We start from the raw sequence: 17,303 nt of genomic DNA, 5'->3' as shown, positions 1-17,303 counted from the left end.
CCTGCATTGCAGGAAAGTAAATTATCATGGAGCAGGGTGATCAAATTAAGATCCTACATCTGTACCATAGAGATGGTTTGCTCCTCCTAACCCTGTTGGAAGTGGAACACCTTGTCACGGTGACGACCCTGACCCCGAGGCGGGTACGAGACCAGTGTTAACTGACCAGCGTTTCATCATCAGAAATAAAAAATAAAATATAAGTGATGAATATAATACATATTCTTTATTTTTTCAGCATTTTTGCTTTCTAGATGTTTCCTTTATTTTCATGAAAAATCTATACTTTTTTGGGGTGAAATACAGTTTGTTGTTTTGGAAATTGTGTGATGTATTGTAGTCTTTGACAAATGGATAAGATACTTATCTGTGCCCCTAGCCTCCTGAGTCATACTCAGTGATGATCATTTCTGTTTGATTATTTCTGTCTGTTGAATATATAGATAGATAATCTGTACTGTACTGCATGGGCTTTTCTGCACCAGCTCTGTAAGCCAATTTCTGCCTGTGTTTCAGTAAAAGTATCAGTTTGTGACTCACTCCTCTGGCTTGACTTCTTTACTGTGTCCATGATCTGTGTCCCACCCAGGGTTGGGTAGGTTACTTTCTAAATACAGTTACTAGTCACCTGTCAAATTGTTATCAGTAATGTAACTTTTGGATTACCCAAACTCAGTAACGTAATCTGATTACATTTAGTTACTTTTAGATGTATTTCCCCTTAAGAGGCATTAGAAGAATACAAAATGTATGTTAACAATTGAACCACATTTATTGCAGGATAAATAAATGTTAACGTTTACATAGGTGGCGATATATGGATGTTACATTTTACTTTATGAGTTGGTTATGTAGGCTTCTTCTAACCCATCGCTTTCTACTACATATAATAAAATGATTAAATGATATATTTACATTAAAAAACACAGTCTATCAGAATTCCAGTCATTCCAATAAATGTTATACCCATTAATCTTCAAGAATAGGACTTGGAAATATATAAGTATAGATTAGCCAAATTGTTTTACCTGAGCATAACCCCAAAACTAAGGACTTATTAGTCAGCCCTACCCTGTTGTTTAGTTTGTTGTCATGGAGGACTGATTGGTCTCTTTGATTCGAGCTAAAAAATAAATAATGTGCTCATGGAATGGCATGCTTTGAGCACTACAGAAAAGTGCTTTACATGTGAAAAATGAATGCCATATGCTGCATTTGCTATAGACCTATTGTTACACTTTTTGTTGGCGACACTTTGATATCTTGATAATATGCAGCTGTTTAAAGGGCAAATCCACAGATGAAACTGCCTTCTAAGCAGAGTTACAAAGAAAAAGTCATATCTCAGACTGGCCTAGAACTCTGCCTAGAATGCCAGCATCCCGAAGTCGCCTCTTCACTGTTGATGTTGAGACTGGTGTTTTGTGGGTACTATTTAATGAAGCTGCCAGTTGAGGACTTGTGAGGCGTCTGTTTCTCAAACTAGACACTCTAAAGTACTTGTCCTCTTGCTCAGTTGTGCATCGCAACCTCCCACTCTTTCTATTCTGGTTAGAGCCAGTTTGCGCTGTTCTGTGAAGGGAATAGTACACAGCGTCGTATGAGATCTTCAGTTTCTTGGCAATTTCTCGCATGGAACCGCATTCATTTCTCAGAACAAGAATAGACTGACGAGTTTCAGAAGAAAGGTCTTTGTTTCTGGCCATTTTGAGCCTGTAATCGAACCCACAAATTCTGATGCTCCAGATACTCAACTAGTCGAAAGAAGGCCAGTTTAAATGCTTATTTAATCAGAACAACAGTTTTCAGCTGTGCTAACATAATTGCAAAATAGTTTTCTAATGATCAATTAGCCTTTTTAAAATGATAAACTTGGATTAGCTAACACAACGTGCCACAGGAGTGATGGTTGCTGATAATGGGCCTCTGTACGTCTATGTAGATATTCCACAAAAAAATCAGCCGTTTCCAGCTACAATAGTGATTTACAACATTAACAATGCCTACACTCTATTTCTGATCAATGTGATGTTATTTTAAATGGACAAAAAATGTGCTTTTCTTTCAAAAACAAGGACATTTCGAAGTGACCCCAAACTTTTGAACGGTAGTGTATAAATACAGTTGAAGTCGGAAGTTTACATACACTTAGGTTGGAGTCATTAAAACTAGTTTTGGCAAGTCGGTTAGGACATCTACTTTATGCATGACACAAGTAATTTTTCTAAATATTGTTTACAGACAGATTATTTCACTTATAATTCACTGTATCACAATTCCAGTCGGTCAGAAGTTTACATACACTAAGTTGACTGTGCCTTTAAACAGCTTGAAAATTATGTCATGGCTTTTGAAGCTTCTGATAGGCTAATTGACATCATTTGAGTCAATTGGAGGTGTACCTGTGGATGTATTTCAAGGCCTACCTTCAAACGCAGTGCCTCTTTGCTTGACATCATGGGAAAATCAAAAGAAATCAGCCAAGACCTCAGAAAAAAGATTGTAGACCTCCACAAGTCTGGTTCATCCTTGGGAGCAATTTCCAAACACCTGAAGGTACCACTTTCATCTGTACAAACAATAGTACGCAAGTATAAACACCATGGGACCACGCAGCCGTCATACCGCTCAGGAAGGAGATGCGTTCTGTCTCCTAGAGATGAACGTACTTTGGTGTGAAAAGTGCAAATCAATCCCAGAACAACAGCAAAGGACCTTGTGAAGATGCTGGAGGAAACAGGTACAAAAGTATCTACACTGCTCAAAAAAATAAAGGGAACACTAAAATAACACATCCTAGATCTGAATGAATGAAATATTCTTATTAAATTCTTTTTTCTTTACATAGTTGAATGTGCTGACAACAAAATCACACAAAAATTATCAATGGAAATCAAATTTATCAACCCATGGAGGTCTGGATTTGGAGTCACACTCAAAATTAAAGTGGAAAACCACACTACAGGCTGATCCAACTTTGATGTAATGTCCTTAAAACAAGTCAAAATGAGGCTCAGTAGTGTGTGTGGCCTCCACGTGCATGTATGACCTCCCTACAACGCCTGGGCATGCTCCTGATGAGGTGGCGGATGGTCTCCTGAGGGATCCCCTCCCAAACCTGGACTAAAGCATCCGCCAACTCCTGGACAGTCTGTGGTGCAACGTGGCATTGGTGGATGGAGCGAGACATGATGTCCCAGATGTGCTCAATTGGATTCAGGTCTGGGGAACGGGCGGGCCAGTCCATAGCATCAATGCCTTCCTCTTGCAGGAACTGCTGACACACTCCAGCCACATGAGGTCTAGCATTGTCTTGCATTAGGAGGAACCCAGGGCCAACCGCACCAGCATATGGTCTCACAAGGGGTCTGAGGATCTCATCTCGGTACCTAATGGCAGTCAGGCTACCTCTGGCGAGCACATGGAGGGCTGTGCGGCCCCCCAAAGAAATGCCACCCCACACCATGACTGACCCACCGCCAAACCGGTCATGCTGGAGGATGTTGCAGGCAGCAGAACGTTCTCCACGGCGTCTCCAGACTCTGTCACGTCTGTCACATGTGCTCAGTGTGAACCTGCTTTCATCTGTGAAGAGCACAGGGCGCCAGTGGCGAATTTGCCAATCTTGGTGTTCTCTGGCAAATGCCAAACGTCCTGCACGGTGTTGGGCTGTAAGCACAACCCCCACCTGTGGACGTCGGGCCCTCATACCACTCTCATGGAGTCTGTTTCTGACCGTTTGAGCAGACACATGCACATTTGTGGCCTGCTGGAGGTCATTTTGCAGGGCTCAGGCAGTGCTCTTCCTGCTCCTCCTTGCACAAAGGCGGAGGTAGCGGTCCTGCTGCTGGGTTGTTGCCCTCCTACGGCCTCCTCCACGTCTCCTGATGTACTGGCCTGTCTCCTGGTAGCGCCTCCATGCTCTGGACACTACGCTGACAGACACAGCAAACCTTCTTGCCACAGCTCGCATTGATGTGTCATCCTGGATGAGCTGCACTACCTGAGCCACTTGTGTGGGTTGTAGACTCCGTCTCATGCTACCACTAGAGTGAAAGCACCGCCAGCATTCAAAAGTGACCAAAACATCAGCCAGGAAGCATAGGAACTGAGAGGTGGTCTGTGGTCACCACCTGCAGAACCACTCCTTTATTGGGGGTGTCTTGCTAATTGCCTATAATTTCCACCTGTTGTCTATTCCATTTGCACAACAGCATGTGAAATTTATTGTCAATCAGTGTTGCTTCCTAAGTGGACAGTTTGATTTCACAGAAGTGTGATTGACTTGGAGTTACATTGTGTTGTTTAAGTGTTCCCTTTATTTTGAGCAGTGTATATCCATAGTAAAACGAGTCCGATATCGACATAACCTGAAAGGCCGCTCAGCAAGGAAGAAGCCACTGCTCTAAAACCGGCATAAAAAAGCCAGACTACGGTTTGCAACTGCACATGGGTCAAATATCGTACTTTTTGGAGAAATGTCCTCTGATCTGATCAAACAAAAATAGAACTGTTTGGCCCTAATAACCATCGTTATGTTTGGAGGAAAAAGGGGGATGCTTGCAAGCCGAAGAACACCATCCCAACCGTGAAGCACGGGGGTGGCAGTATCATGTTGTGGGGGTGCTTTGCTGCAGGAGGGACTGGTGCACTTCACAAAATAGATGGCACCATGAGGATGGAAAATGATGTGGATATATTGAAGCAACATCTCAAGACATAATTCAGAAAGGTAAAGCTTGGTCGCAAATGGATGTTCCAAATGGACAATGACCCCAAACATACTTCCAAAGTTGTGGCAAAATGGCTTAAGGACAACAAAGTCAAGGTATTGGAGTGGCCATCACAAAGCCTTGACCTCAATCCTATAGAAAATATGTGGGCAGAACTGAAAAAGTGTGTACGAGCAAGGAGGCCTACAAACCTGACTCAGTTACGCCAGCTCTGTCAGGAGGAATGGGACACAATTCACCCAACTTATTGTGGGAAGCTTGTGGAAGGCTACCCGAAACGTTTGACCCAAGTTAAACAATTTAAAGGCAATGTTACCAAATACTAATTGAGTGTATGTAAACTTCTGACCCACTGGGAATGTGATGAAAGAAATTAAAGCTGAAATAAATCGTTCTCTCTACTATTATTCTGAGATTTCACATTCTTGCAATAAAGTTGTGATCCTAACTGACCTAAAGACAGGGATTTTTTACAAGGATTAAATGTCAGAAATTGTGTAAACTTCCGACTTCAACTGTATATGTGCCTTTTTTCAATGCTGATTGGAATGTCATTGAGAAAACGTAGAAGTGTCAAAGATTTTTTTTTGCAAACCTCTCTGAATTTAAAAGTAATCCTCGAAGTAAGCATTCGTTTTTCAAAAAGTATCTGAAATCTCATTACAATATTTTTGCTGGTAACGTAATGGATTACAGTTACCGTTTTTTGTAGTCCCTTACATGGTCCCACTTATATGGCTTGGAGCCTTTGCTCCTCCATTGATGTACCTTTGTGTGTATTGGAGGGAGTGCAAGACTATATTAGTGCATCAGTGAGAAAGAGGTTGTATGACAGAGGGAGTGTGTGTGTTTGTTAGAGGGCACTCTTAGAGGGTTTTCTGCTGGCTCTAATTACAGACCCAAAACATGTGTATTTCCTCACTTTCTGCCTGAGTACCTCCCCTCAACACACACACACACACACACACACACACACACACACACACACACACACACACACACACACACACACATTACCAAACCACAGCTTTAGTTGCCCTCGCTCACACTCCCAAAGAAGCCAATGCCCCAGATCTTCTTGGTCACACACACTCAGATACACACTTAGACCAATGCCCCACAAAGGGAAAGAAAGGCTCTCTGTTGGGGCTGGGAAAAGTGGTCCGACTCTGCAGTGTAGACAGCATACCATGTGAAACTGGGAGCTGCCGTCCACCTAGCAGAGAGAGTACACAGTGGGCTACAGCTCTCCAGGAAATATTCTGTATGTAAGAGAAAGCATCTCAATAGCCTTCCAATTTTCCTCTGTCGTCAGATCTGAAAAAGGGAAAGCTTAAAACAATATTGAGGAAGATTTATGGGAATTTGACTCTCCAATTATTTCATCGTAGCGGCAGAAAGGAGACAAGGAACTTTGGAATCATGACCTTCATGGATGGACAGTCAAAAAGGTAATAGAATGGGGTTTTAGAATGTAGGCTGAGGTGAGTTGATGCATGCATGGAAAGCGTGTCTGTTTACTGTTCCATTAAAACCATGGTGAATTATTTCCCAGGGAAGGTCAATCATTATAAACCAAATCCTGAGATTCTACTCATCCATAACATTCCATAGTAAATGCCCTGCGAAGAATAACAAACTATGGATAGGATAAGTCATGTATATTAGTCTCTTTATTAAGTGACACAGATGTACATTAAACATTGTGTACAATATGACAATGGGCAAAACATATAAAAGGCGCTGTTGTACCATACCAGCAACTTTAGTTGACAATTTGTAAATGTTAATTGAATGTCAAATAAAGATGTTGTCCGTGAGGCTTTTTTGTTTCTCGCTCTGGGTCTGCAAACTACAGGCATATTTCCCCACTGTGTGTTTGTGTGTATTAGATACTTCAAGAGTTACTGTAGATTTACTACAAAACCGGAGTCAAGATATTAATAGTTAAATATGTTTCACTCACACAACCACAATAATGTGTGCATGGTGTAACACAGGATCCTTCATGAGTTACTGTAGATGAACTACAAAACCGGAGTCTGACTTTTTTCATTAAATAAAACTTTAAAATGGACAAACATGTTTCACGCAGACACACCCGCGCACACACACCCGCGCACACACACACACACCCACGCACACACACACACACACACACACACACACACACACACACACACACACACACACACACACACACACACACACACACACACACACACACAGGGTTATGTACCAATATAGCTGCAGTCCAGAGAGAAACAAGAGGCATCAGTTATGATGACAGTTAAATTACATATTGCAAATGCAAGTGCAGCATACATGAACAAAAGAAATGGTCCTTGTGAGTATTTCTGGATTCTGTGGCTTCAGTGTTTGTGTTTTGGGCATTACAAGCCCTTGCCAGTCCTCACTAAGTACATTTCTTCCCCCTCAAAGTAGTAAAAGTCTACATTTCAAACCACATTTAGTGGTTTTGTGTGGGAGGCATGTCCATGGAGTAAAAATACCCTTTAGCCAGCGGTGTAGTGACATATCACTCCTTTCCTAAAAACTCAAGCCTGTGCTCTTTTCTGTAACTTACATTCACAAAAATTTCATATGAGGAGATAAACACATGGGGTCACTTCAGAACTTCCAATAATGTTATATCCTTAGAGCTGAGCATATGAGGTACATGAATGTAAACTATGTTTAATTGCTGCTTAGTTTGCTTGGTATGTCAATCAATCGTTACATTTATAAGCTTTGCTCTTGCCTGAAGGAATGTAGCCCCTTCCAAGTGACCTGTCTTTAACATACCATAAGGCAGCAGTGGAAATCAATGGGTGCATAAATACCTATATAGTAAAATAGAATCAATATGCATGAGTAGGATGGTTACCGTCCTCAAAAGGGAATATAGGTACATTCTAATAGATCAGTGAGTGAAGTTAATTCAACCTTTATTCTACCAGCAAAGTGCTTCAAACTCTGTCCTCGTTCATGCTCATAAGAGCTGTACTCTCATAATCATTCCCTGGACAACAACAACGCTCAAATCGGTTAACAAAATAACATGTTGTGAGGCTCTTCAGTTCTCAGGTTACTTCAATGTCAGTTTATAATGATTCAAGTTCACTTTATCAGTACCAGCAGTACCAGCCTCAAACTGAGCAGTAATCAATATAGTGTCATATAAAGTAAATGTAATTTTTGGAGGGTATATAAATCCATCTTTGGAGAGTGAGAGCATGTAAGGATTCTCACTGGTAGCCGAGTATGTGACATCAGAAGGAGGCAAAGGGAGTAAAACGTCTGTCTCTGCCAAATGTGCCAATGCCAAAAGACATTCGGCTGTCTGCGTTCCCCTTTGCACAGGTCTGTTTTTTGTCTGTTTTGGCCCAGAGACAAAATAGAGGTACATGTATACTGTGAAGTAGCGGAAAAACTATGTCTTGGTTCAGAGGCAATGTAAAACATTGAGTAGGATTACAGTTAAATAGAGCACAATAAAGAGACGGACCTTTGATGCATATAACAGCTCCGTGGGAGTGTGGGAGTTGTTGGGTGAATGTATTTGTGGGTATGAGTGCATGTGAACGTATGTGTTCGACGAATGCTTGTGTATACATGTGCGCGTGTGTGTATCTGGAAAAAAAAACGTACGCGTGCTCATTCGTCAACTAGGCCATGTGGCGCGTCGGACTCGTTTGTCAGCATTCATTGGCTCAGAACCTGGTGTGCCGGGTTTCAACCAGGATCCTGTTTCATTCCACAGTAATGTAGGTATCTTCTCCTGCCACACCTCACATCCTTTCAGAGAAAAAAAACGTCGGAGTCATTAGTTACGTCTGTCCACCTGGCATCGGAATGGAGGTTATGCAGAGGAGACAATGAAAGAAGGAAGACAGAGGTGGCGATCCCAGAGTTAGAAAGTGTCTTTCAGCAGTCCCAGTTTCCGGAGCGCATCTCTGCGCGACTCATCCGTCGCTCCCCGTCCAGAGAACTGCACAGTGATCCCTTGGGAGCGGAAGGACGGCTTGGAGACGGCGGACTTCGGCCGGGGCTCCGGGGGAGACGCCACCATCCTGTTGGAGCTAGGGGGAGTGCTGTAGCGGAAAGGTCTGGGGGCTTGAGAAGGCACTGGGGATGAAGCTTTGCTGGGGGACCTCACTAGAGTGTGTGCGAGGATGTCAGGGGTGGTAATGGGGGAGGGTGTGGTGTGGGATGGGGTGACCATTCTGGTCTTCCCCCCGTAGCTGTTGACCTCGTAGGGCATGGTTTCTACTTTGGTTGGGATGGAGGTGGAGGTTGGTGGAGGCATCACTCTGGCTGGGGTGGAGTTGAAAACTGGGGGAGGCATCACTCTGGCTGGGGTGAAGTTGGAGGTTGGGGGAGGCATCACTCTGGCTGGGGTGGGGGTGGAGACAGGGGGAGGCATCACTCTGGCTGGGGTGAAGTTGGAGGCTGGGGGAGGCATCACTCTGGCTGAGGTGAAGTTGGAGGCTGGGGGAGGCATCACTCTGGCTGAGGTGGATGCTGGGGGAGGTATGGCCCTGTTCTGGATGTCTGGTTGTGGTGGATCAGCCCTGGTTGTGGTAACAGGAGCAGGTTTCATTACCTTAGTCTTACCCCCGTAAGGGTTGAAGTCACTGTGAGAGGTCACTGGGTGGGCCTTACTACCATGGCTACTGGTGGAGGGAGCAGCAGCAGCAGCCTTCGAGGGGTTCACCACGATGGTCTTCCCGCCGTAGCTGTTAAAGTCCTTGGACGAGACTTCGGGCGGGGGAGAAGCAAGCTTGTTGTCATGGATACTGGCGTGAGAGCTGTTGGTGTTGACCGTTACTGGTGGCAAGGGGCTTGCCTGTCTGGCCACGCCTGGTTTACTCACGGGTGTCAGTGTAGGGGTAGGTGTAGGAACGGGTGTAGGGGTGGCAACCGGAATTGGGGCAGCAGCGGGTTTGGTGTTTGTGCTGCTATTGGGGGTGATTATAAGAGAGAAATCCCCTGACGGGGAGCGGTTTCGGCTCAAGCCCAGTTTGGACAGTGCCTCCATCCGGGACTTATTTGGAGTGGGATCCCTGAAAGACACACTGCGGGTGGGAAGGTTTACCTGGACCTTCTGCAGCCCATGGAGTTCCTCTGCCTCCACAGGGTGGGACGTCCCTGATAGGTTAGCCAGCATCTGAGACTTCCTGTCCTGGAGGTTCACACTGGCCAGCGAATCGCTGTGGTGCTGGTTGCTGCCCATTATCATGCTGATGTTGACGGGGTAATGGTTGGGCTTGGCTGAGGTGGTCGGGCCCTGTTTGATTGGATAATCTGGGGAGGTGGGTGGTCTCTCTATGTTCTCTAAATCAAGGTTCCTATGGTGGTTGGACAGGAGGGAGGAGGAGAGGATGTTGGTGTTCCCCCCGCTCCCCTGGTGCTCGGCAATCTTCTGGCCGATGACGACGGGGGTGGGGACGGAGCCTACAGGCTGGTACAGGGCGTGGCCATAGGGGGCATGGTCTTTTCCAGGAAGGGGCAGGTTGCACTCTGTAGGGAAGTTTTCCATCACCTCGCGCCTCGGTTTGTTATCAAAATGCCTCTCAGGGTTGTTCATTACCATATTCTGGGTGAAATCTGCAAAAAGAAAGTTTGAGATGTAAACTCATCAGTTCTCTATACGTTCTGTATCTTCAAAAGACAAGGTCAATGGCAAGTCTATATCTTCAAAAAACCATTGGGTCAATGGCAAGTCTGAATCATATTTCTTGTAGAATGACTACACAGTGCAAATGTCAATGCTGAGTAATCCGTCATTCTGATGACAGTGATAAAGTCTGATCTCATTTGACTGTAGTAATTCTAATGATCAAAGGGACTGGTAATCGTAATCAAATGTAAACAGTACTGTTCAGGGTGGAGCAAGTAGTGTACTGTGCTGTACCTGGCATGGAAGACTTGAACGGTGCCTGTATGGGGTTGACTAGATCAGGCTGTGCTGGGCGAACCAGGTCTATGATGTCCTGGTCCTTGGTGCTGGTGGGTCTGTCCAAGGCTGAGCGGGGTGGTACGGGGCTGGGGGCGGATGCTAGGATGGGGGGTCCTGGTCCATCAAGCTCATCTACTGCTGGGGCAGTCAGAAGGGAGTCGATGGTCTCCTCAAAGAACAGGATACAATCCTGCTCCTCCTGGCTTAAGAACTGAAGCGTCTTATCCTCCTGTAGGGGGCGACACAGAGCACAGGGCAACACAACACACATGAGTTACTTGGATGGGAAGAACCGGCTACAGGGACACACTAGTAGATCATCAAAAACGTAGGTTAAAGGTGCTCTTTGGTTAAGGGGTAATTGGTCATACATGAGTTACTGTTATACAATAATGCATCTTCTATACCATCTCAGGTCCAGTGTATGGAATATACTTCCTGTTGCCCAAAAAAGGTATGTAAAGGATGTAAACAAACACAGATCCTGTTGGTTTAGCCTTTCCCCTCATACTCGAAAGGACTACACCCACTACACCGAATGTTGATCTGCCGTTCGTCTGGCGTTGGTGGACATCTGACTGCCAACATTTTTGCACAATTCTTAACTGAGAGACCCTGTGTCCCAATCCATCCAGCTGCCTGCCATCTCTCGTATGTTTTTGTATGCGTATGAGCGACGGTGAGAACACAGGGCTGCTTGTTCGTGCTCTCCCACCTCCCAACGTTCTAAATCCCCCCCACAACCTAGCTCAGAAACCTGGAGGGAGGAGCCTACACCCTCTAGCCCCTCCTACAGGGAGACCTCACTGCCTACATGTTACATCACTACCTGTCCCTCTGTACAGAGCACATGCAGCCACAGAACACAACGGGCATAGGGTATCCAATGATAGGGCTGCTTTGACGGCTGCAGGATGACACTGACTACAGCTTTTCCACTGCTCTCTAGGTTCTGTTTCACTCAAGATAATGCGCTGAATCAAAGGGCAACATGGTTAGATTGTTTAAAATGAACAATTTTTCCTGGGTTTCTGAAAAAGGCATTAGGTCAACAGAATGCACAATCCAGCTAGAGACTAGCTATATATACTGTAGATCCCCCATAAAACAACGTGTCATCTAAATACACACATGTAGGGAGTAGACACACAAACCCAGGAAAGCGCACACAGACACAAATACCTGGCTGACCATGGCCCATTTTTATTGCAACAAGAAAGTAAAAAACAGATGCACCCATACACCTTTCATTGACAATTACCACCACTGTCAATCAGTGACAAACAAAATATTTTTGTTTGCTGCTTCTGGTTACGACCCTGTGCCTGTGATTACTAGGGTAACAGGTTACCATAGCAGCAGGATGCCATCTCGTTGCTAGGCATCACTGTAGGGATGGAGAGATTTTTTACCAGAGGTAAATATTTACCACAACACAGACCTGTTCTATTCAGCCACACATACACACACCAACCATACACACACATGTACGCACACACCCATGTGCACACTCACACACACGCACCAACACACACGCACGCACACACATACCTGCAGACAAACTCAGTTGAAACCAAACACAAAGACCACTGACTTTTGTTGTGTGATGCAGGACCTACAAAACTGCACCTTAACCGGTTTCCCGTAGTCTCCGTGGTGTGTGTGTGTGTGTGTGTGTGTGTGTCATCCCTGAGGCATGCAACAGGATGTAGTGGTTAATCCTGTGTAATTTCTCAGTGACAGTATGACAGAGGGGGGCATGGAGACAGACTTTGCTGTATAAACAGCACAGTCAGGTTTTTTTTAAAGTCACACAATGAAAAGCACCTGCTCTCAAACAGGAACAGGTGAATTCTTCAATGCCATGCCCCCCTAACATGGGTGCATAAATTGTGAACAAAGGGAGAAATATTTCGATTTTTTATATTTGAGATACTAAGAGAATAAACCATTAACTGAAAGGGTTTCATACAAGTTATACTCACAAATGGTCTACTGCGGGAGTTTCTATTAGCGACATCATGGCCCCCGTTGACCCCGAAATGGAGGTTCGGATTGGCCTGCACTCGGACGTCCATGGTTATCGGGTCAAATGCCAGGCGACTCGTGGGTATCTCATGAAGGGTCAGTGGTTTCCGAACAGTCCTTGGAGAGAAAGTCCGCGAACGTGTCTGCTCTCACTCTGAATAATCTTTGAATCTCCTCAAACACAGTCTAGAAACAAATAGAGAGAGGAGGAACGGCTTAAAGGAAAGGAGGCCAGCTCAAACAATAACACAGTAGTAATTGTACAGTATAAGACTACTTCCCTGATAGCCTGAACTAAGACTGTACAGTAATAGAATGAATGTAATAATACAGTGGTGTTTTGGTTTACTTTAAAATCAATATCATGTTGACTGTCTCAATACTCTCAGGGGAGACAGCTGGTGAGAACAGAACACTCCCCCACAGCTCCCCTGGGAAAATGTCTCCCTCATTCCTTCCCACCCCAAACACTTATTCAGTGTCAATCTATATCATGTAAATACCAAACTCTCAACACAACGTTTGAACTCCAAGCTGACACTGACTCAACCATCTCAGCTGAAGTGAAGTATCAAAGTCATTTTGCAACAGGTTGTCATGTTTGCCACTGCTGGTCGCCTCAGGTCGGGGGGAAACACATCCCCAAGTCATAGTCAAGAACAAGGTGCACCTTGTTCAGTAGGTCCCTAGACTAGTGCGTCCTTGTCGTCTGTGATAGTTATTACGCTCTCTATAGCAGGTAGTTATTCCAATATACCTATTACATATAGTCACGTTTTTTTCCACCAGTCACTCCGTGGGTAGTCATGGCACAGAATCACTGGTACAGAGCTCATAAACTGATAGACGAGTTATTCTGGATCAGGTATGTTAGCGACGAGCAAACAGGCTCCACCAGACAAGCCCTCCTTGTTTAGGACCTTCAAATACACCTACATTGGACGCTCAAAGCTGTTGAGTGATTTGTCAAGGTGACTGCTTTGACACATTCCATTCTCGCCACTGGTTTCGATGTAGCCTATGAATTTGGTCATGATCAAATAAAACCTAAAATGAAGATATTTTGCAGTGGGACTCTGGAACTTCATATTCCCAGTCCCAGTATTTTCTATGCAAATATTCTACCCAGTGAGTCCAAAATAGGTTTCCATAGACACAGGGTATGGGAGACACATTTACATTGAACGTACTTTACTTAACTTTCTTAAAAATTGAGAGATGCACTTACCTTTATAATAATCTTAAAATAACCATAGGCTACAGAGAAAACTATCAAAATGTCCCAAAACTCCACTCTGTATACAGGGATGGATTAACAAACTCTTCCCTTTCGTAGAACAAAAACATAAAATCGTCAGCTTTGTTCTCAAAGTTCTCTTCCCTCCCGTCTCCTCGCGGAACAGGCGTGCTTGGCGAACTCCCCGTGCATAATGTGGCAGGTCTCCTGTTCCAGTGGAGCGTCAAGCGCACAGGACTCCACCCAATACAGCAGCTGAGCAGTAAACTGGAGCTTTCATTCAAGTGCTGGAGACTGCCCACTGACTCATAGAAATGATTAAGAGCGCCTTTCTTCTTAAGCAACCTTGAACTTAACGCATGCACTAACGTGTCACATCTGTAAGGTTCTGCAAACCTTTTGCTACAGACCCTATTGCCTTAATAATTATGAGCTAATATCATGCACGAAATGTAATTAATAATACTGTTTAGCCTACAAATTCCGTGTAGCAGCTTTTGCGCTGCCCTGATTGGGACCAACATTTAACAAACCAGACTCTCTAGACTAGAGTTTCATTAGTTTCAGCTTTGGCACAAATGAGGTTGGCACCCAATGCACGACATACCCTGGCCTTGTTAATAACATTTCATTCATAGGCAGGCATGTCTGTTATTTTCATGAATCATTGAGCATCTCTTGTTTTCCCAGCCTAATGAATGACATAATTATTGGAATTCCAAAATCACCATAGCCACACCAAAATTAAAATCCAAGACAATTGGAGGATTGTTATGTAATTTGGTTTACCTGCCAACATTGTGTTTAATTTGAGGACATGTATTTTTTTTGTCATGACTCGGAAGTCTTTGGCCGCAGTTTTTGCTGCTGGCGTTACACTATTCGCCACCCATAATCGAAAGAGGGTTCGTCTTTGTAGCTGTGCCATAATGGCTTCCGTGACCGCATAGCAGCACCATTCAGCGCTATCGCCATTTTAAAGTAACATTTATTCTTATTTTGTGTTTGAAAAAGCGTAAAGCTAATATCGGTGATTTAACGCCACCTGCAGTGCTGGAGCACCCAGTGGCGATCCTCAGAACCTCAGAAAAAACCTCAGAAAATAAATTGTAGACCTCCACAAGTCTGGTTCATCCTTGGGAGCAATTTCCAAATGCCTGAAGGTACCACATTCATCTGTACAAACAATAGTACGCAAGTATAAACACCATGGGACCACGCAGCCGTCCTACCGCTCAGGAAGGAGATGCGTTCTGTCTCCTAGAGATGAACGTGCTTTGGTGCGAAAAGTGCAAATCAATCCCAGAACAACAGCAAAGGACCTTGTGAAGATGCTGGAGGAAACAGGTACAAAAGTATCTATATCCACAGTAAAAATGAGTCCTATATCGACATAACCTGAAAGGCCGCTCAGCAAGGAAGAAGCCACTGCTCCAAAACCGACATAAAAAAGCCAGACTACGGTTTGCAACTGCACATGGGGACAAAGATTGTACTTTTTGGAGAAATGTCCTCTGGTCTGATCAAACAAATATAGAACAGTTTGGCCCTAATGACCATCGTTATGTTTGGAGGAAAAAGGGGGAGGCTTGCAAGCCGAAGAACACCGTCCCAACTGTGAAGCACGGGGGTGGCAGCATCATTTTGTGGGCTTTGCTGACTGGTGCACTTCACAAAATAGATGGCATCATGAGGAAGGACAATTATGTGGATATATTGAAGCAACACCTCAAGACTTGGTCGCAAATGGGTTTTCCAAATGGACAATGACCACAAGCATACTTCCAAAGTTGTGGCAAAATGGCTTAAGGACAACAAAGTCAAGGTATTGGAGTGCCCATCACAAAGCCCTGACCTCAATCCCATTTGTGGGCAGAACTGAAAAAGCGTGTGCGAGCAAGGAGGCCTACAAACCTGACTCAGTTACACCAGCTCTGTCAGGAGGAATAGGCCAAAGTTCACCCAACTTATTGTGGGAAGCTTGTGGAAGGCTACCCAAAACGTTTGACCCAAGTTAAACAATTTAAAGGCAATGTTACCAAATACTAATTGAGTGTATGTAAACTTCTGACCCACTGGGAATGTGATGAAAGAAATAAAAGCTGAAATAAATCATTCTCTCTACTATTATTCTGACATTTCACATTCTTAAAATAAAGTGGTGATCCTAACTGACCTAAAACAGGGAATATTTACTAGGATTTAATGTCAGGAATTGTGAAAAACTGAGTTTAAATGTATTTGGCTAAGGTGTATGTGAACTTTCGACTTCAACTGTATATACAGTACCAGTCAAAAGTTTGGACACACCTACTCATTCAGGGGTTTTTCCTCATTTTTACTATTTTCTACATTGTAGAACAATAGTGAAGACATCAAAACTATGAAATACACATATGGAATCATGCAGTAACCAAAAAGTGTAAAACAAATCAAAATATATTTTAAATTGGAGATTCTTCAAAGTAGCCACCCTTTGCCTTGATGACAGCTTTGCACAATCTTGGCATTCTCTCAACCAGCTTCACCAGGAATTCAGAATGCAGAATCATCCAACTCAGAATTCCAGTTCGGGAACTCGGGCCTCTTTCTAGAGCTCTGACCTGAAGATCACTGACATCATGATTCAACCTTGTTTTTTCCCCCCAGAGTTACCAGTTGTTTTGAAAGCACCATAAATCCTGAGAATGCCAGACTTTGATGACAAGGTTTGCCCACAAGAAGGACCACCGCGCCACCTTCCTGTTCAATTGAGCACAGCACAACGGTGAGTCCTAAAATGTCTTGCATGCTGCTGCATAAATTATGTAATATTCCAGGGAGATATCTATACCGTAGCTAAGAAAGTATTGCTAAGTGTATGTTGTGTAGTAAGCTGTTAGTAGCCCATGTGCCTGACCCTAACAATTTTAGTCCCTTTCCCACCTCATAATTTAGCCTACTGTTCTGACTTCGTAGTGCATGCACAATATTTACATGCTAAAATCGCCACTGATCCCCGCCATCTAGCAGTGGTGTAAAAAGTATTCAAATCTCATACTTGAGTAAAATTAAAAGATACCTTAATAGAAAATGACTCAAGGTAAAGTGAAAGTCACCCAGTAAAATACTACTTGAGTAAAAATCTAAAAGTATTTGGTTTTAAATATACTTAAGTATCAAAAGTAAAAGTACATATCATTTAAAATTCCTTGTATTAAGCAAATCAGATGGCACAATTTTCTTGTTTTTTAAATTTATTTTTGGATACTCAGACATCATTTACAAACACAGTATTGTGTTTAGTGAGTCTGCCAGATCAGAGGCAGTAGTGATGACCAGGGATGTTCTCTTGAAGTGTGCG

The 17,303-nt window shown here is 43.8% G+C and overlaps 1 protein-coding gene across 1 annotated transcript; it reads right to left on the bottom strand.

Annotated features, from left to right (window-relative positions):
- Positions 1–6,951: 6,951 nt before the first annotated feature.
- LOC120049324 (protein transport protein SEC31-like) lies at positions 6,952–14,140 on the bottom strand. The gene is made up of 4 exons (XM_038995573.1): positions 13,952–14,140; positions 12,681–12,909; positions 10,651–10,924; positions 6,952–10,343 (listed from the first exon to the last, which is right to left on the bottom strand). The coding sequence occupies exons 2-4, from the start codon at positions 12,771–12,773 to the stop codon at positions 8,647–8,649; spliced, it is 2,064 nt and encodes a 687-aa protein (XP_038851501.1). The 5' UTR covers positions 12,774–12,909; positions 13,952–14,140; the 3' UTR covers positions 6,952–8,646.
- Between the last annotated feature and the right edge of the window lie 3,163 nt (positions 14,141–17,303).

Source organism: Salvelinus namaycush, chromosome 6, assembly GCF_016432855.1.
Source record: "Salvelinus namaycush isolate Seneca chromosome 6, SaNama_1.0, whole genome shotgun sequence".
Taxonomy (NCBI): Eukaryota; Metazoa; Chordata; class Actinopteri; order Salmoniformes; family Salmonidae; genus Salvelinus; species Salvelinus namaycush.
The sequence above is the reverse complement of the archived record's forward strand: the minus strand, read 5'-3'. Positions and strand labels throughout refer to the sequence as shown.